The sequence below is a fragment of the Carassius carassius genome, chromosome 10 (assembly GCF_963082965.1).
Source record: "Carassius carassius chromosome 10, fCarCar2.1, whole genome shotgun sequence".
Taxonomy (NCBI): Eukaryota; Metazoa; Chordata; class Actinopteri; order Cypriniformes; family Cyprinidae; genus Carassius; species Carassius carassius.
The window spans coordinates 1,533,067-1,554,341 of record NC_081764.1 but is presented as its reverse complement, the minus strand read 5'-3'; the positions used below and the strand labels follow the sequence as shown (position 1 = coordinate 1,554,341).

The following is a 21,275-nucleotide window of genomic DNA, read 5'->3' as shown; positions in this document are numbered from 1 at the left end:
ATGTGACCTTGGAGCACAAAAGCAGCCTTAAGTCTCTGGGGTATATTTGTAATAGCCATAAAATACATTGTAATCACAATTATTGATTTTCTCTTATGTCAAAATCATTAGGATATGAAGTAAAGATCATGTTCCATGAAGATATTTAGTAAATTTCCTACTGTAAATATATCAAAACTTAATTTTAGACTAGTATATGCATTGCTAAAAACTTCATTTGAACAACTTTAAAGATGATTTTCTCAATATTTAGATGTTTTTGCTCCCTCAGATTCTAGATTTTCAAATAGTTGTATCTCAGACAAATATTGTCTGATCCTAACAAAACATGCATCAATGGAAAGCTTATTTATTTCTGATTGTGTATAAATCTCGAATTTTGAATTATTGACCCTTATGACTGGTTTTGTAGTCCAAGGTCACATAAAATGTTAAAATAGAACTGGTACATACTGTACCAAGCTATATGTATGATATTTTAATTTACCGTAGTACTGAACGATTACCATGTTCAAGGGCTCCCAAGCTTTTTTCTTAATCAAATAACATGATGAACCCCCTGAAACGAACATTTATAAATAAACACAATGAATAATTCATTCAAATCACTTGTTTTGGAATATAAAATTGACATTTCTGTAGCTCAAGCAAGTAAAATGTGGCAAATCAGCAATTCCAGTGTCAATGATTCGCATAAATGTAAAAATTATTTTATTTTATTTTTTGTGTGTGCGTTTTGTACATATTTTATCATTAACTTTAATTATTTATTATTTTATTTAGTTTAAAATAATAACTTCATTTCATTTGGTTTAAATATTGTTTTTATCAATTAATTAATTTAACATTTACATTACTTTGACATACTTTGATCATAATTACTAATAATCTTACAAGTCCATGGTTGGGAAACCCTGTCATATACCATAGAACAAACAAAGAAACATGGTATTACTATGCTAAAACATAATACCAGAATTTATTTATTTATTTATTTTTAATTAATTTTTTGTTCTCAGCAGCTGGAATCATATTCAGCAAGTCCCAAATTCAACCAGAATCCTACTTTTCTTTCATCTGCATTGCCATAATGTGTTTTTCTCCTTGTGCATACTGAGGCACTTGAACCTTAATTACATTAGTGCGAGTTAGCATGTGCTGACCGTCCGATCGGTGTGACACTTCAACGATCCTCTCTATTAAACACAATTGTGATGAACAATCATGCACAGATGCTCGATCCCTTCCCCAATCGATTCCTGTCCAAATCTGTCCTTGAATTCAAACAGAAATTAAAAGTCACATCCATAATGAGCAGATGAGTGTGAAGCCATTAAAAAAAATCGACTCCCGTAGCTTCACGTCAGTTATGTTATGCATAAATCTGCCAAAATGCTATGTTGATCAGTGACAACAGTAAATGCTGTACAGTTAAATTAATAAACTGTATTAATTAGCTAATTATTATCACTTAGTCTTTTATCACATTGCTGTGAACACTTCCATTGCACAAAAGCAATAAAGCACTGAAAGATTGATTTTTACCACAGTTAAGGGATGTTCCAAGGCACACATGAAGCATTAAACTAATGCACAAGAATATGACACAAGAAATTGTTGCATTTTGCTTCACTTGCTTTTTTCGGGCCTATAAAATCACCAGCTGTAAATACGGTCCCTCAGAAATATGCTTAAACTCCTGCTTGCTTTTCCTTGGCATCCTGACACAACAGTTTTTGTCGTTATTGTTGCTTCTCCAACCCCACCCTGTGTTCCTGTGCAGAAAGTGCCGACTTTGCATTCGGGTTTATGTTACGACAGGACGACATTCATCACATAATGAACTGATGTAAGCTGCTGGGAAGCCTAAATGGAAGCGTCCCAACAGCTCACACCAAGCCTCTGGACTCACTCAGTGATTAAAGCAGAGAGCTCAGATAATGCTTTATAATTATGCGGCGAATAAACATGCTGAAGTTGACATAGACTCTGACCTGCATCAAGAAACACACTGGTCTGACCATACATGAGAGAAAAGCACAGCTTGCCTTATGTAGAGCACACATGTTCCTGACTCTGACTCTGTTCCTGAGAGAGTTATTGACAGTACACTGCTGCCACCTAATGAAATCAAGCCAAAGATATAAGTAAGTATATACTTGAAACCAAGACCTGAAGCTGCATGCATGAAATCTAATGAAACATTAAAGGACACACATTTTCATCAAAACGTGATTTTATTAAGCAGATTCATTAAGTGCTTTTCTTCTGTGATATATTTAAGCTAACATGTAAGCTAATATTTATTGTTGTTGGTGACACTTTACATTAAGGTTCCATTTGTTACCGTTAGTTAAGGTATTAACTAACATTAACAAATAATGAACAATACAATTATTACAGTATTTATTAATCTTTGTTAATGTTAGTTAATGAAAACCGTTGTTCATTGTTAGATCATGTTTGTTCACAGTGCATTAACTAATGTTAACAAGCACAACTTTTGATTTTAATAATGCATTAGTAAATGTTGAAATTAACATTAGTTCAGATTAATAAAGTTCCTCCTTAATTCATGTTAACTTAAGTAGTTAACTAATGAACCTTATTGTAAAGTGTTACCCTCATTGTTTAGCATCATGTATGTTGGCATATCTGGATCAAGGAGATTTAAGTGCTTTAGCCATATTGCATTCAGGACCACAACTATCTATCTATTTTATAAGACTGATTTGGATAATATATGTTACACGATATAAAAACAACCAAAATGTGCATATTTTATTCCTGTTATAATATTTACAGGATGATTTTAAAAGCTAATGAACTGAAATGTGTGAAGCGTAATATTTCTAACTAGGTTTCACTAACCAAGCATGAAATGTGAGTAAACAAGTTAATAGTAGCAGGCAGTTGCAATGATTTCGACTGTTGTCTGCATCTTATTTTGTTATTAATGTAAGATTTGCTATCTGAATTTGAGCTATGAAGCCAAAAGTCCAGAAAATATGAGGATCAAAATCCAAATGAATGGATAATTTCATCATGGGGTTGACTAATTGTGCACAGAAGAACAACAAATGTAAATATAGTACAAGCTGAAAAAAACAACAATAACATAATTCAGCATAGGTACAAAATGGATATAATATTTTGCATTTGATCTATTTTGCACCTACGATGAATTGTTATTGTTGTTGTTGTTTTCCTGCTTGTACTGTATGTACATTTCTTGTTTAATTCTCCCATCAGTGGAAAGTGAAGACAATTTTCATTTTGAAAGCTCTGCTAAAAGGTGAAACTACAGCCTGATTAAAAAACAGTATTTCATGATTTGTGTTAACCAGATTAATACCCTATCAGCAGACAGAAGAAAAAATTACTTAAGAATGTCAATCTTCAAAGTTTTGCAGGTCAAAGTTTGCCATGTTGGCAGCATCTGACCAGGCAGCATGCTCTGCGCCATCCATCTCAGTCGCCACATCATTTCCCTGAATGAGATTGTGATTAGTGCCTCCAATAGCAGCGTCGCATTCAGGACATTTGCTTTGTTGCATAGCACCCCCACATTCGCCGATTGCATACACATGGCCATTGGGACATTTGTACCAATGACCTTTATTCAAACCGATGGCTTTGACTATCATCACCCTCTCCTCGTCGGTGATGCCCAGGCCGCTGCGAGGCAGTTTGGTGTCCAAATCCGTAAAAATCTCCTTGACTGTATGTTCTAGATCCTCAGAGAAAGGCAAAGTGTCCTCCAGGATCTCTCTTAATTGCTGGATCTCTGTGCTATAAACACGACTTTTGATCGGTGACATGCAACAGCACACGTTGAGCTCTGCCAGGTAGGAGAGTCTCTTCAATTCACGTTCGAGATCTGCAATCTGTTGGTCTGAAAACCTCTGAGTCGGACGTAAGAGGAATCCCAAGACTTCATCAACTTTGCTAGAGAATGGCTGAAGTTTGTCCAGAAGGAGTGTCATATGTTCTGCTTGCATTTCTTTTAGTTTCCCAGCCCTCTCGAGGTAGGTCATCAAGTTCTCGGAATGCCAAAGTTGTTGGCGTGAAAGGTCCTTCGTTTCAAACTTATCTTTAAGAAATGCAAACTCTTGGCCAAAATGCTTTCTCAAGATCTCCTTTCCAAGCAGTTGCAAGCTAAGGACTTCCTGCTTTTGCTTGATTTCATACGAAACACCATTGATCTTCTCCTTGACCATCTCGATGGCTGCCAGGCTGCGGTTGATATGAGTGCCATACCGAAGGTTTCTACGGATTGGAGTGCGACACCTTGGACAATCCTTGAGTCGGATCGCCCTTTGATCCAGTTCAGCGCCTTGGTCTTGGTCAAGATTCATGTATTGATCCATTCCTGTAGTTTCGAACAGGTGCTTACAATCTTCAAGCTGAATGAAACAAGCATCCGGGTCGTCTTCATTGCCGAAGAAGATCTCCGTGACCTCATCCTTATGGCAAATGCGACACTTATCAGGACAAGGATCTCCACAGAGACCTATGCAGAGGTGTCCACAGGGCAAGGTGTTGTTACAGGGAACAGAACAAGGTGGACGGTCGCATGGTTCATGACACAGCTTGGTACAACTGTGGTGATGGCACTGCCATTCGCAGGGTTCTCTGCAAGGCGCACAAGGCTGACCGCAAGTCTTCATGCAGGCGCTGTGGACGCAGCGGTTCTCGCAGCGAACTGAACATGGTGGACAATCTCTTACACAAGGCTCCTGACACTGATGAGAACACACCAGGATTTGTAGGCATTTATGGTTGCATGCTTTGTGCATGCGACCTTGACAGCATCCATGGCAAGTTCCCGGGCAAGTGTGCCCACAATCCAAGGTGGTGTCACATTTTGTTCTGCAGTATGTCATCTTTTTGGGGTCGCTGGAAATGAAGCATGGTTCTTCCTGGACGTGTCCACATTTCAGCTGCATTTGAACTTTAACCTTGCACTGAGCGGTGCAGGACTCTCCACAAGCTGCCTTGCAGGGATGGCCACAAGGGAGGGTCTTTTGGCAACGCACTCGACAGACAAATTTCTCAGGGTCTATGTGGCAAGGCACCCTCTGACTATGCTGGCATGATGGAATGATCTTGTCTAGGAGTACCTGGCATTCACCACATTCTTCGTGACAGAGACGTGTACATTTGTGCTTCAGATCACACAGCACCTTCTGGCAGTCTTTCATGCACTTGTATTCCTTGTGTTCCACATCATATGGGTGGCACATTCGGGTGCACACGTGGCCACAATCCAAGCGAAATTGGCAGGGCTGATCGCAACCACCTTCGGGGGCACCTTTGAAGTCATCACTGCAGGATGCAAGGATCTGTTTATCCGGATGGTTCTGACAGCTCAGCGTCAAAGCACGACCCACTTGACCATGCTCTCTCAGAGTGTGAAGGATGTTGCTCCACAGCGTAACGGAGCTCAGCATGTCCATATTTCCAATACAATAGAGACCCATCTTAGCACGAGAAAGGGCTACGCAGACACGGTTTGATATGTTCAGGAAACCGACTCTCCTGTGTAGATTGCTGCGCACCAGAGACAATATGATGATGTCGTTCTCCTCCCCTTGGTATTTGTCCACAACGTGGACTTTGACTCCAGAGAAATTCGGTGAGGGCATGAGCTTACGCAGACAGTGAAGCTGTCCTGTGTAAGTCGTCAGAATGGTGATCTGAGAAGGCTTGTAGTCCTGTAACAGCAAGTAGCGGCAAAGCGCGACCACATACTGAGCCTCGTGAGGGTTCTGGTGGCTCCGTCCATCCTTAATCTCTTCCTCAAAGTGACCATGATCCACGAAAAAGAGATTTGTCAGAAGCCCCTGTAGACCGAAAGATGCAGGAGTCAAGTAGATGATGGTAGCCAAATTACCTACAAGGTACCTACCAGAACTTATGTAATAGAATAATAGAAGGTTGTGTAATTGTATTTGCTGAAATTTACGTACCTTAACATTGTCATACTCCAGTACAGAGGGGTGGTTTTCCAGTGTTTCATAGATATGAGGAGTCAACAGTCGAGCGATGCATGGCCTCATGCGATGCTTTAAATATAAATCAGAATTGTTGTTCATGTTGTTTTAGCATACGGTTCACTAGAGGAATGACTGACATCAGTAAATATCTAATCGGTTGGGTTACACTTTATTTATTTACAGTATGTGCACACTACAGTGTACTAACCTAAAGTACTGGATAATATAAGGTAACTACATGGGTTAAGGTTAGGTTTAAGGGTGGTTTCAGTACCTAGTTATTACCCAGTTGTTGTAATAACTATAACAAGTACGCACACTCTAAATAAAAATGCTGGGTTGTTTCAATCCAACTTTGGGTCAAATATGGACTAACCCAACCATTGGGTTTATTTTTAATTTATTTTATTTTTTAGAGAGTACATAAGTATGTACATGCAGAACACGACTTGAAAATAAAGCGTTTCCCTTAAACAGCTGATGTAATAATACAGAAACTAACCTGGTAGTTAAGGCGCACAAATGGAAAGTTGACTCTGACAAGCCTCTCAAACATCGACACTTCCAGATTGAAATTCTTGGCAAGGTCATACACTGTTGCACTAGGCCTCAACTGTGCAGGATGACATGCATAAAGACATACGTTAACACATGAATGCATCAAGATATTTATACTTATTACACAAGCATTTATTGTTTATGCAATAAATAAACCTAGTTAATGACCCTGATTTGACATTACCAAAGAAAAAGATTTATTTCATAATATTGCCGTCTACCTGTTGGTGATCTCCGATCAGTATGAGGTGCTGGCAGGCTTTGCTGAGGGTGGTGATGGTGTGCGCCTCCAACACCTCCGCCGCCTCCTCCACGATCACCAGTCTGGGCTGCAGCTCCTGCAGAGCCTGTCTGTATTTAGCTGCTCCTGTGGTGGTCATACCCACGACCCGAGCCTGTTGCAGTACACACAGATCCTCACGACGGCGGATTTCATTGAGCCTCTCGGCTGCGTCCTGATACAGGTGTTCAGAGGTGAGGGCCTTAGTGCGGAGATCAGTCCGATAGCGCAAAACCCAAAGCCTAAAGGAGAAAACATAGATCTAATTTAGGTGATTTTAAAGATTAACATCTTAGTGCACCGGTCTGGCTTCAAGAAATTTGTGGGTAAATGCTGCCATCTAGTGCATGTGTGTCTTACCGATACAGTCTCCATCTGTCTTTCAGACTGAGGCTCCACAGATCCACGGTTTTCCTTTCTTGATGTTCACTCATGGCTGAAGTTTTCCTCAGCTCGTGTTTAGCCATTTGCTTGATTTTTTTCTTCTGGTGGCTTTGAATCTGAACACACATCAGCAGAACAGTAGCACTGAGCTCATCACAACACACAACACAAATGGTGAACATCAATACCTTAACAATCAACATGAAATGACATTCCCAAGCCACTTTACTGCAGCAATATAACATATTTCCAAGTAAAACAGGTTATTTTAATTCTTGCATAACCTTGCTTTCTATCACATTTCTTTTGCATTTTTGGAGTTTGACAACCTTAGGAAAAAACCTTTAGGATTAGGATGCAACCTTTTCATTGCATGCAAAAAAATTAAAAATAAGTGGCATGAATTTTATGATAAACATCTGAGAGGCTGAGTAATAACCTGTTTAAAAGTTCAATTTTGACCATTACATTTTAAATTAAATACAATGTTTTCTTAATGGTCTTTTTGCCTTTTCTAGTTCATATAAAATAATTAAAAATAATTTTTAAATGTGCAAATGTTGCATGTAATCTCATCTAATATAAGCTTATAAAAAATAGTTACTTTTCTATTTTTCCCCAACATTTATTCAACAGTTATAATCTTAAAACAATCTTAAATTTAATAATTAATAATATATATTTTAATGCATATATATATATAAAAATTATTAATACAATGTAAACAGTTTTCAATAAAATATATATGATTACAATAAAGGATGAGGTCTCATACCTGCCATTCCCCTTGATCAGCCTGCCTCTGATTTCTGGCTGCTTCTTGTGGCTCAGGATCATTCAGGTTCATAGCCAGCATCTGCTCAGCCATGTCAGCGATGTCTTTCTGATCTTGCTTCAGCTTTTTCCAGTTATTATCCCCGTGCTCTGCATCCACCACTATCCTCTCGGCCTGGATCAGATCCGCCTCTTCATCGATTTCTATCAGTTCCTCATCATTCAGCTGTGCCCCCTCTTCATCAGACACCTCTGAGAACGAAAGAGAGAGCGGTTTCTGTAATGCTGTATTTGCCATTAATGCTTCTGGTTTACATTCATTAACTAGAGACTAGTTGAAATTTGTAATGCAAGTCTTGCAGCTAATTTGTAATGTATCTTGATCTCAGTTTAAGATTTGCTTAGTTTTTCTTCTTCTTCTTTCTTTATCAACATCTAGTAATAAAATGATTTATTTCATGATGTGCTTCATGTTAATAGGAGACACAGACCTCAGCCAGTAAGGGCCCGAATGAGCTGCAGAAAAATATATTACCTGCACTGTATTTATGCCAATAACTGAGTAATGCAGGAAACTTCATCTAATGCATAGTTTGGCACATGTTTCATTAATTATTAAATAATAACAAAAACTGCATCTCAGCATTGAGAGAAAATGCTATAGAAGAGCAATTCTTTCTTAAATGCAAGAACTGAACTTTAAAGATGTCGTGGATAAATGTTCTTCAAGGGAAGTACAATCCAATGATTATTCACCTAATATAGAACATAAAAAGATAAATTATTGCTGATATTGTGGTTTGTGTATTAGAGTCTCCACCTGTTAGTAGCTGCGAAAAACCAGAGAATCCAATGCCGAGCCACTCCGCCATCATTGAAGGCTTCTTTTTCCCCACACTCTCAAATCCATCCATCACCTAACACAGGAAGAAACCTGGTTTTGAAAACTGCTGAGTTTATGCAAATTTCAAGCCACAAGAATCATGGCTTGATGAAATAATAGTCAGAATTTACTGAACTTTTAGACCAAAAAAAAAAAAACCTTTTGCACGTGCACATTTGCATGCTTTTTTTGTATCAAGTATCATATTTAATGCAGGCCTTGGTGGTTCATAGTGTCACTATACCTAACTAAGCATTTTAAAATCATCTTACAAAAACATATTATTGGGATACTATATCTTAGTAAGATTTTGTTGATCATCAAAACATATAATCCAATGCAATACAATGATGACTGAGAGATTAATAAATAATCGTTCCTCAAAAGCCAAATAATCATATTTGATGCTTGCATTTGAACATAAATAATAGTAATATTATAAAGTATACGATTCAGTACAGTAACAATATAAACGTTATTCTGACGTTTACTTTATAAAAGTCAATAAAGACACTTGAAGCTCGAGCTGAAGGTGGAGGTTTGTACAATTAGGCTTTTAATAAAAAAAGTATAACTATCAATCAGATGACAGGCGTGGATTAGATTGTGTGTAAGGTATTAAAGCAAAGTTTTGATTATGTTGATAATTTAGAGGCCTTAGAAATGTGCATATTTTACACAGTAGATTTGTAGTTTTAAAGCAGGGTCCAGAATTGACAACAGCCAAATGCAGTTTCACTGGGAACTGCAACATACTACACCGTTTAAAGAATGATTGTCTGATTTTACTGGATGCAAGTGAAAGAAAATCAAATGGGATATTAAACTCATCAAAGAAAGCCAGAGATGTTTTTGTTAGCTTGTGCCATTGCTTAGCTCAGATCTTCAGGGAATAATATCTGCAATAATAGCTTCAAGGTCTGTATACACTATTTGTGGACGACATGTCTGACAGCTGTGGCAAAGCATTTCAGAGCATGTGTGTGTGTGTGTGTGTGTGTGTGTGTGTGTGTGTGTGTTTTTGTGTCATATCAGGACACAACTCTGTATAATGACATGGGTATGACACAGGTATTACAAGGAGAGGGTGACTTATGAGGACATAACCCATGTGTCCATTTTTCAAAACGCTTATAAATCATACAGAATTAGTTTTTTTGAAAAAGTAATAATGCACAAAGTTTCCTGTGAGGGTTAGGGTTAGGTGTAGGGTTGGTGTAGGGCCAGAGAATATACAGTTTGTACAGTATAAAAACCATTACACCTATGGGATGAACACACTTTACACAAAAACACCCCTGTGTGTGTGTGTGTGTGTGTGTGTGTGTGTGTGTGTGTGTGTGGCAGGCACTCACCGGCTGTAGACACAGGCTGTCCCAGTGCTGAGGAGACATGTATCTCTCCAGGAAGTCTTCTCTGAGGACGCCACGCAGGCAGCACTCCAGCTGAGCAGACTGTCTCTTTAAGAGCTCCTCTGCGGCCTCCATCTGTGTGTAGATCTGCCGACATACAGCACAACTCATTAGAAATATAATTTATATATTACTAGATGCACTGGCACATACTTGTTTTTAGATAACTGAAATGAATAACTAAAACATACATGACCATGGAGCAAATAACCAGTCTTAAGCATCAGTTTTTCGAAATTGATACAACTTTAAAATTTGGATTCTGAGGCTGCAAAAAAAAAATCATCTTTAAAGTTGTCCAAATGAAGTTCTTAGCAATGCATATTACAAATCAAAAATTAAGTTTTGATATATTTACAGTAGGAAACTTTAAAAATATCTTCATGGAACATGATCTTTATTTAATATCCTAATGATTTTTGGCGTAAAAGAAAAATCTATAATTTTGACCGTTACAATGTATTTTTGGCTTTTGCTACAAATATACCCCAGAGACGCAAGACTGGTTTTGTGCTCCAGGGTCCCCATATAGTAAAATAATAAATAAAACATGTTATGCACATGCCTCACAGCATACAATCAATCTAATTATCAAACTAAACATTATATTTTTACTGATATTTTTTTGAGAACAATTGAAATGAAATGAAATGAAAAAAAAATAAAACTGACAAAACGCAAATTTACTAAAACTTTAAATAAAATTAAAACATAAATATAAAATATAAAAAATTCAATATAATAAAATATTAATAAAACCTATAACAGTATATTATTAATACTAAAATAACACTGGCTGTTAATTATTTATATTCCATTAACAATCCTAGGAAGTAATATTATATAGTATAAGAATAATTAGTAAATAAAATAAAATAAATTAAAATATAACAAATAAAATAAAATATAACTGAAATCAAATAAATTAAAATATAACAAATAAAACTAAATTAAATGAAATAAAATAATGAAATCTGAGCTATGTCCAAGATAGTGGGCTCACTTCATGATGGGCTCTCCTAAGATGCTGTGGTAAATTTTTGCGGAAGTTTGATGCCCTGGTCAGCTCCCTCAGACCAAAGGGCTTTAGAGTTTCACTGTTACTTCGTCCTCCAACTCTCACAATGCCCCTTTTTAAAAATCCAAGGATGCCTGGGACAAAAGTTAAGAAATAGTTCATAATATCATACATGAGTCATCTTTTACTGGACTAGAATGAACTCTCTAGAGAAGCCATGAAGTTCAGAGTCTTTTAAATGCTTAAATGAAATGCATAAAATAAAATATTTTCTGAAACTTGAATTTAATATTACTGGTGTCTTTTATCACAAGCAAGAACTCAGAAGTAGGAGGAATCTCTATTTTCTTTCCACTTTATCTTATCAATGGCTCTAAGAAACAACTGAGAGATCTACCCATACTTATCCACAAAGTACAAAAAAGCAACAAGATCTGATAAATACTACACAGATATAGATATTAGCACCGTACCTTCCAGAAACTGGTCGAGCGCATGATTGGTATAACAGACCACCAGCATAGGGCTACCATTTGACCAGGCCTCATGGTTGTTTAGCAAAGCCTGAGCGATCTTCAGGCCTACATGCGTCTTCCCTGCATGGAAGAAAACAAACAGAATCATCAAATGTTCCAAGTTTCTTTGCACTAGGTTGCATCTATTAAGCTGTTATAATTAGCATTTTGTGCATATGCAAGTTGATCTCAAGAGTGCGGCATTGGTTAACAGCAAACCCTAGACACAGATAAGTCACCTGTTCCTGGTGGTCCCTGTATGATGACCACTTCATTGGTTAAGGCCAGTTTAAGTGCTTGAAGTTGGCTTTCATCGAGACCCATTGTTTCCTCATCAGGCCAGGCCTGTGGGGTCAAAGGATTGAAGGGTGCAATCTTCCCCTTCCCTTCTGCCATGATGCTAGACAGATCATATGACCTTCCTTCCACCCGAAGGTAAGCTGGAGGATCTACATCTGTGTTGCACTCCACTATGTACCTAAAACAACAAAAATGTGTGGTGTGGTGTTTACCAGGTTAAGCACTACTGTTATAATTGTTCAGACCTGGATACAAAGACTTGGCAGAGAGTACTCTTTAACATCTAGGAACCACTCAAGCAACCACAAAACAACACTCTGAAAACCATTTAAGAATACCTTAGCAATTCTCTAGTTTAGTGGCGTGACATTCAGCCAAGTATGGTGACCCATACTCAGAATTTGTGCTCTGCATTTAACCTATCCAAAGTGCACACACACAGCAGTGAACACACACACACACCGTGAACACACACACACACACACCGTGAACACACACCCGGAGCAGTGGGCAGCCATTTATGCTGCGGCGCCCGGGGAGCAGTTGGGGGTTCAGTGCCTTGCTCAAGGGCACCTAAGTCGTGGTATTGCTTGCCCGAGACTTGAACCCACAACCTTAGGGCTAAGAGTCATACTGTCTAACCACTACGCCACGACTTCCCCAAGAAGAGTTTTGCACAAGTAATAAATTCTTACATTTACTTCAATTATACATACCTTTGAAAGGGAACATCATTCTCATCTTGCTCCTGGAGACCTTCTAGAACGTATCGATAGGCCTCAAAGTAAGCCGTGGTCTCGACCATCAGGAAGGAGTCCGAAGGCTGAATACTTGCCAACGTTGCCCTGCTCTCAGAAGAAAAACAGAGATGCACCTGTCCCTTCCTCAGCAGCGTTGGATCCCGATCGGTAACAGTGGCGAAAAGGAAGGTTTCGAAATTGTCCATGGAGAGACAGACAAGGGATCCGTAAATGAGACGTTTGGAATTTTCCCACCGGACAAACTGCAAGAGAAGATTCAATGATTTAAACTGACAGAAGGATCAGTGGTGGAAGATGGACATAATTGGGAGTGCATGGAGTTCTTTCAGACAACTTGCAATTTGTGATTACCTGAAGAGGCCGTGGGTCAAACTGCACTTTGTAGGCGATTCCCGTTGGTGTGCAGAGTGGCAAAACCAATCGGGTGTCAAAGTAGACTCTGATGTCATCAAAACGCCTCTTTTTCATTGGTATTCCATCGACAGTCTCTCTGTGCTGGTTCCTCAGGATCTCCTTAACGCCCTCTCTCAGCGGCCTCACGAAATCTTCACGCAGAAGTCGGAAGTGTGTGTCTAGATAGATGCGAGCGTTAGGAAAGCTTTGAGACATTATATTGGGTCTCAGGAATGGCTTTATGTCTAGGTGGAACTCCTCAAGGGTTGGATAAATGCTCATCTTCCTGAAGTCTTCTTCCCCAGGTGGGGCATCCTCATCGGCTGCTAGGAAGGAGTAGTTATCAGACCGCAAGGTGCCTTCCCTTGATTTCTCTTGGAGGTGGTCCACCAAACCCTGCACCCTCTCCAAGTCTTCATCAGTGCTGGGGAGGATATCCACACCAGAGGCACGCAACTGGTTGACGGTGGGTTTCAAAAGCGCCACCAACATTGAGACCGACTGGATAGAGCTGTGAGGAAACATGTTGAGAACTTCAGAGAGAAGGCTGATGATGTTGCTCAGATGTTGGGGATACTGCTCCCTTCGGGCTTGCGCATAATCCGACATCATTCCAGTCACATGATACGGCAGAATGTTACGGAAAAACTGAGAGTCCTTGACAACACGAGCCAAGTGTAGCACGATCTTGCGGTCAATTCGAGAGCCGAAGGCCTTGTAGAGAACTTGACAGACCAGCTGCACCAGGTCGCTTCTCATCATACTGTCTTCAAGCAAATTCTTGAGCCCAGTGTTAGATGAAAGGGTGATGGCCACCTCGGACGCTTCTCTCTCCAGTAGGCCTTCAAGCGTTTTATACCCCAGTTTGCGCACTTCAGGAGTGCCATCTCTCCCTCTTCCTCTTCCTCTCCCATTTGCCCCTCTACCTCTCTGAGTTTCTACTCTTCCTCTTTGAGGTTCTTCACCTTGTGGAACAACTCTTAAATCAGTCATACTTCTACTGGCTTGTTGGTGACCTGTGTTTTTAGGGCGGTTGCTTGAATGTAAAGGGTCTGGAAGAAGATAATTGGGCAAATTCTGTTGCATGAGCCCATAAACAGGTCTCCCAAATCCTCTCGAGTGGCCTCCTCTTATCACTGGGCGGTGGACATAGTTAAAACTTGGCTTCCCTTGTTGCTTGTTTTCTTCTGTCCTCTGTCCTCTGCCCCTTCCACCTCCTCCTCCTCTTGCACCTTGAGCTTTTTCATCAGGTTGTCTTGCCCATTGGCTGTTTGTACTTCCACTGGCTTGTTCGTGACCTCGACCCCTTCCATCTCCTCCTCTTCCTCCTCTTTCTCCTCTTCCTCCTCTTTCTCCTCTTCCTCCTCTTTCTCCTCTTCCTCCTCTTTCTCCTCTTCCTCCTCTTTCTCCTCTTCCTCCTCTTCCTCCCCCCTCCCCTCGGCCACCTCTACTGCTTCCTCTGCTTCGACTGGGAGAGCTGCTTGCTTGTCTTTGACCAGGCACGGAACCATCTGTTGAAAACATAGAAATGATGGTGAATAAATAACAAGGATGCATATTGACCAAGTTAAATAAGGCTATGTAAAGAAGTAAACAGAAAGATCTATACCTCTTCTTTGAGGGCCACTGAAGCCTTCTCTTCCTCTTTGCTGTCTTCCTCCTCTTGGATTGAACATGCTGCAGCTGTTAATATATCTGCAAGGCGATTATACCAATACAGTAAATATAAATATCTCAGAATAATTCTTCTCTGTAGATATCTGCAATATCGTTACTCCCCTCTAGGTGGACATCTGGTTGAAACCCTGAATCTAATGCAATGGCTTTCACACATCTCTCAGTAACTTTGATACATTTCTTGAATCACCCTTAACGTTTGCAAAACAGTAAGTGTGTGCATCTCATGAAACCTTGCTTACACACTTTAAACTTTCATACAAAGCCAGTAACTTGCTCAAAATCCTTACTTTATATCAGAAAAGTAAATATTAGGTTAATGAACACGAGAACCCTAACCCTAACAAGTGTCATCTGAATGACCTATCCTTGTTCACAAACTAGATATCAAAACGAAATTGGACAGGATTCACATTTAATATTTTACACTGCTGGTCTGTCACAAAAAAAAAAAAAAAAATACTCATCATTGTGATACAGAAAAAAAACCAAGACCTGAGAGCACATGTACAAAATGGTAAACAGACTATCTATATATATATCTATCTTACATATCAAAATTACATTGCACATGATCCACATTTACACTTACACAAAAACTACAGTGTCATTACGAAATAGAAAAAAAAAATCTCAAGATCTGAGAGCAAATCATAGAGAGAGAGAGAATACGATGTTTTTATTTATTTTATTTATTTATTTTAAAATGCTTTATCATAATGCTACAATATCTTGTAAAATTATACTATTACTTGCGTTATTCTCTTTTCAAAAAATATTTCGAAATTAAATGACTGCGTGCTAGTCTGCTACCGGAAATGATCAGGCTAAAAAACAACACACAGACGACTCTTTTGAGACGAGCTAAAACAGCAGCAGCGACTCACACTACACTAGATATAACATTAATAATAGCGTAAACAACGCGTTTTTGTTTATTATGATCTCCAGAACTCACCTGGTTTGGATGTCTTCGAGTCACTCTCCCGAAGTCTTTGGGAACAGCTCGTGTTTGATCTCCTCCGTGGCTTTAAATGCCGGTTTAGTTTCGTTTCTCGCGGCTGTGGGCGGATCTTCAGCTGGTTTCTGAGTCAGAACCGAAAGTGATGAACGGAAAATACATTTACCTATGAGCTATAAGGGAGACCTATCACAAGTGTTATATCTCAGTAACAATGCATGAATGCATTGTGCATATATGACATTGCTCATATCAGTAAACAGTTAATTGGCAACAGAACTCATTTAAATTAAAATATGAATAATAGAATTTCCCCCACTACTCTATAAGTCTTTCTATATCTTGTTAAAATAAAGTATGCTATGCATATGCTTACCTTTAATCATATCAGTAAATATTTCATTGTGAACAGAACTTATTTAAAGGAAAATAATAATAATAATAATAATAGAATGTTCCCCTCTACTGTAGAAGTGATTCTATATCAGAAACGGAAACCTACCTGGAAAAAATGTTGTGGTTTGAAAGCAAAGCATTGATGCAGATGCAAAGCAAACAATGTGGTAAAGTTGGCAAAAGGCGAAAATTGCTGTTTATCAACAATTCATCTAATTTGGCAGGGAAAAATAAATAAATACAGACTTGAAGTGTGCAAAACTCATGCATATATGACCTACAATAAAAGCTATGGAGAGATTAGCTGTAATAAAAGAGGAAATCTTGCCTAAAATGAGGCAAAGCTGTCCTGTTTTTAAACTGAGGAAACTGTTCTCAACAAGCATTGCCTGTTTGATGAACAAACACAGAACTTTGACCTGAATAGAGCTTCATGTTTACTTCCAGCTTTAAATCAACTAGAGCTCACAGCATAGATGCAGATTGCAGTCACAAGCACTAATAACCTCACATTACACGCAGTCTAATTTAGTCTGTTTTACAGATACTGCCAGCTGCTCTCAAAAAAGGGGAAAATGCCACTAGTTTCTGATGTGCCCTATTTGAGGAAATCATTTACATAAAGCTGTACATTAACATAAAAGCTCATTCTCTGAACTGACAGATGCAAATCAGTATTTATTATCAGCATTATTACTTTTATTTATTATCTGTACTTAATATAGCTATTTAAATTACAGTAGTTACATTTAATGTTCACTTATTCCGTTACCATATACTCTATGAACATTTGAGCAATTACTACAATAAAAAAGCTCCATATAATATTTATACAAGTACAGGTACTTATAAGTATTACCTTCATTTTATTTCTATTTTATATATTAATAAAGACAACACATTCTATATAAATAATAAAATAAATAAATAGTAGCAAGCAATAAATAATTTTTTAATAAAATAAATTTTATAATTATATATATATAGCTATACAGTTATTTTATATATATATATATATATATATATATATTTAATTTAAATATATAATTTATTTTATTAAATATTTTTAATTGTTGCTTGCTACTATTAATTAATTTTATTATTAAAAATTCTTGTAAAAAATATAATTATATTATGCATCTTTACTGTGAGAGCTTCATTCCTTTCTCATGGTACCAGAAGGTTTCTCTCTACATTATCTTCAAGGTTGGCTGATAAAGGCGTTTCCTGTCACGGATGTGGATTCATTGTATAATGTGGGCTGTACAGTATTTGATATTGTGGGCTCTCTAACATCTCTGACGGCTGGCAGATCTCTAACAGAAGCTTCTCTTCATCTGGAAAATGAAATCAATCTTATTTCTGATGCTCATTAACCGTTGGTTCATATTTGCTCTGCTCTACCGTGACAAATGCACGGACAAACAGAAGCACAGGTTTTCATTTGTAGCGCATTATTTGTAGGTTTTACGTTGGGGAAGGGATTAAAGGTAATAAAATGATAAAGATGCTGAAGTTTTGGTTCTTATACATCAGGAACGGCTTCACTTACTTCTGTACATGAGAAGACACAAAAGACTTGAGACGAGACATAGCAGGCAAACATGATGGCATAAAAACCATGAAATTAGATTAAGATGAACCTAATTTATGTATTAATCTTTTTACTTGAAATACACATTTTAAATAGCTTGACAGTATATCCATTTCACAAAATATAAAAATAGTTTTTATAAAATAAGGTTATATTTTCATTCAATATTTAAACTAGTTTTGTATGTATGAAAACCAGTCTAAATAAATATATTATTAAATGATGGATTGTAGCAATAGATACACAGAAATAAAACAAAATGCAAGAATAAAATACATTTTCAACAACTTTTTAAATTTTTACATACAGTACTACGAACTTCCATGATGCATTTGATTATTTTATGATGTATTTATTTGTGGCTTTATGTCGTCCGCTACATTTTAAATCAAGGTTTTTGGGAATTTGTGGTTAACATCTTTTATTTTATAATATTTAATGTATTTCACATCATATTTATGCTTACATTTACTTGTAGTTTTGCATATTCATTGCAACATTTCTCAGGCATTTAAACTTTTTATTAAATGTTTAAATAATTCAGTTTTAAATCCCTCCGTAATTCCCAACCAATGCATTTATTTTATTTTATTCTCTGTTGCAACTGAAAATCCTCTGTTAAATGAAATGAAAGTGACCATTCAAATTTGTATTTATTTTTTAAGTTTGCATGAAAAGTGAGTGCATATTTAACGAGCGAGTCTGATGGGAATGTTGCACCCGGCCTTTGACTTGAAGCATCCTCCTTTCTTGTTCGGAATGCCGAGTCTCTTCCTGTCCTCGAAGGACGGCCTGGACAGAGAAATCACTGTTAGACTGGGAGACAAACACACAAAGCCTTGAACTCCTCAGTATCACACACACCCGGCTCTGTGTTCATGAGCTCCTTGTTAAAGACAAGACTTCTTCCTACCGCCCTTGACTTTGGAAACTGGGAGAAGAAAGTTGAAAGCGTACATCTGAGACTCCGGCATCTTGAACTGAGCTCTCTCCTCCGCCTGCGGTTCAGACACACACCGAGCACTGAAACAAACCTGAACATGATGCTTTATACAGAATTCTGAACCTCTATGAACATGATTTATGGAAAAAAAGCAGATTTAATGTCAGATGCACAGCGATTTACAAAGGCAGGTCATTTCAGTTTAATTGAAGCTTGATGAAATCTCACTCTTTCCTCTCAAAGCCAAATCAAAATCCTGCAGTGCTTTGGCCACTTTGACAAGGAATGAAAAAACGGAAATGAAGGATGATATTTAAAACAATTATATAATGTGAAGACAATTATAAAGAATTATTGAGAATCTGAATCTGACGTGTTTTCATATTGCTATGTGTTCGTTAAGGTATTTTTTGGAAAGAAGTTAATACTTTTATTCAGCGAGGATGTTTTAAATGGATCAAAAGTGACTTTTACAATGTTACAGAAGATTTCTATCTCAAATGCATGCTGTTCTTTTCATCTGCAAATCTTGAAAAATAAAATTTACAACCGTTTCCACAAAAAATATCGTGCAGCACAATTGTTTTCAACATTGATGATAAACAGAAATGTGTTTTGAGCACTAAATCATCATATTATTCTGATTTCTGAAGATCATGTGACACTGAAGACTGGAGGAATGATGCTGAAACCACTAGAATATGGAAATATCTTATGTCTGATCATACGGCAAAAAAAAAAAAAAAGTTCTTCCTCCGTGTTTTCTCAGTGTCTAAAGCTTTTTACAATAAGTTAAATTCATTTAATAGTCAAAGTGATATAAGTCGAGAGAATTGAACCAAATGAAGTGATTAAAACAGTACACAAATCTGCCAAGAGACTCAAATCAAAGACCTTATTGACAAAATGAGTTTCATTTTGTTACATTTTAGAAAGACACAGGCCTCTCAATACTTGCATCTCAAGTAAATCTTTGTCTATTTAAGGATATTTGTGTCAGAAAACACAGCCTAAAAAACATTTAATGCAATGACAATGAATTTAAGACTTTCTGCTCCTACTTAACACCTTTTAAAATGTTTATATGACTGTAAATAGTTGAATATTAAAAAAAATAAAAACTCTACTGGATTCATTGTTTTAGTCGAGTCTTTTGTGTGGTTCACTAATGACCATTCACAGAGTTACTATCTGTGAAAAACACTTAAAACCAATCACTTATAAAGATGCAGTTCAGTCAGAACACCCTATGTAGACAGCACACTAACAAGGCCACTCAACTAGGACACTTTACCTGCAGCGACAGCCTCTCGTCTCCTCCTTTATTGGGTCTGATCCTCACAAACTCTTGTCTGAGATACAGAGCCACATCTGTGTTACTGTTCACAAAGATCCTCACCGGCTGCATCAGCGACACGGACACCAGATCCTTCACCGGAGGACAAATATTACAAAATATCAGTCTAATATCGGCCTAATCAAACCACACTCTGATATGAGCACAAGTGTGTACAGGGTTTAGAACAGATTTGTGTATATATACAAAAACACAGCATTATTATCCACTAAGCATGTACCAAAGACACAAAAACAGGATTGCCATGTTAAGCAAAATATGATTTTTGCTTCAGTTTAAAACAGTATTCCTGTAATATACCCACATATACATAGGATTGGTATCTAATACATAGGAGCACTACAGTATGTGGCTCAAAACACTACTACTATGGAACATCACTAGATTAAATATTACCATGCATTACACATCCAAAACAACAATAACAACATGGTATTACCATAGTACGAGGCTCAATTCACAAAAGAAAACACAAGCGTGAACTCTACTCACAGCTTCATCATCAGACGCCGAGTCCGGTTCCTCAAGAACCTCACCGAGGGTTCAGATCCAGATCTGGAAACATGCTTCTGCTGCACTCACTAGAGCCGTTTAGAGTGCATGTCTTCACTTGTAGATCTAGAAATACACACTGGTGACAGTGCTGCATGTTCACATTCACACGTGTGCAGCTGGAGCACTGGATGTGGCTCATTCTCACAACTCTTCCTCGATGGCCTCGTGAAACAAGCACTGAGAACTGGAGAAGCTTTTCAATGTGTAACAAAAAAAACAAAACCCTGTATTTTAATATTGAACTCCTCTGAAAATATGTAACGATATACATAATCAGCTTGAATCTGATTTTTTTTTACTATACGCACTATATCTCAAGACCTTCAAAAAAAAATACGGGTCTCCAAATTTTAACCCAAACCTGGCATTGCATCTATTCTACAAGAAGCTGAATCCACAAATGAAAACGTCTCACAGAAGATGCTTTTAAGACTGATTTGTGGAAACACTTTGCCATTTAGAAATTCATACTCCATACATACTTTATTTAGTTGCATCAAAACAAGAGTAAAATC

The 21,275-nt window shown here is 37.7% G+C and overlaps 1 protein-coding gene across 1 annotated transcript; it reads right to left on the bottom strand.

Annotated features, from left to right (window-relative positions):
- Positions 1-3,232: 3,232 nt before the first annotated feature.
- Positions 3,233-16,043, bottom strand: LOC132151498 (NFX1-type zinc finger-containing protein 1-like). Its single transcript, XM_059559631.1, has 15 exons — positions 15,913-16,043; positions 14,887-14,972; positions 13,236-14,788; positions 12,840-13,126; positions 12,063-12,301; positions 11,782-11,904; positions 11,294-11,442; positions 10,234-10,377; positions 8,816-8,912; positions 7,997-8,247; positions 7,198-7,337; positions 6,779-7,079; positions 6,502-6,612; positions 5,973-6,068; positions 3,233-5,846 (listed from the first exon to the last, which is right to left on the bottom strand). The coding sequence occupies exons 2-15, from the start codon at positions 14,951-14,953 to the stop codon at positions 3,393-3,395; spliced, it is 6,012 nt and encodes a 2,003-aa protein (XP_059415614.1). The 5' UTR covers positions 14,954-14,972; positions 15,913-16,043; the 3' UTR covers positions 3,233-3,392.
- Positions 16,044-21,275: the final 5,232 nt, after the last annotated feature.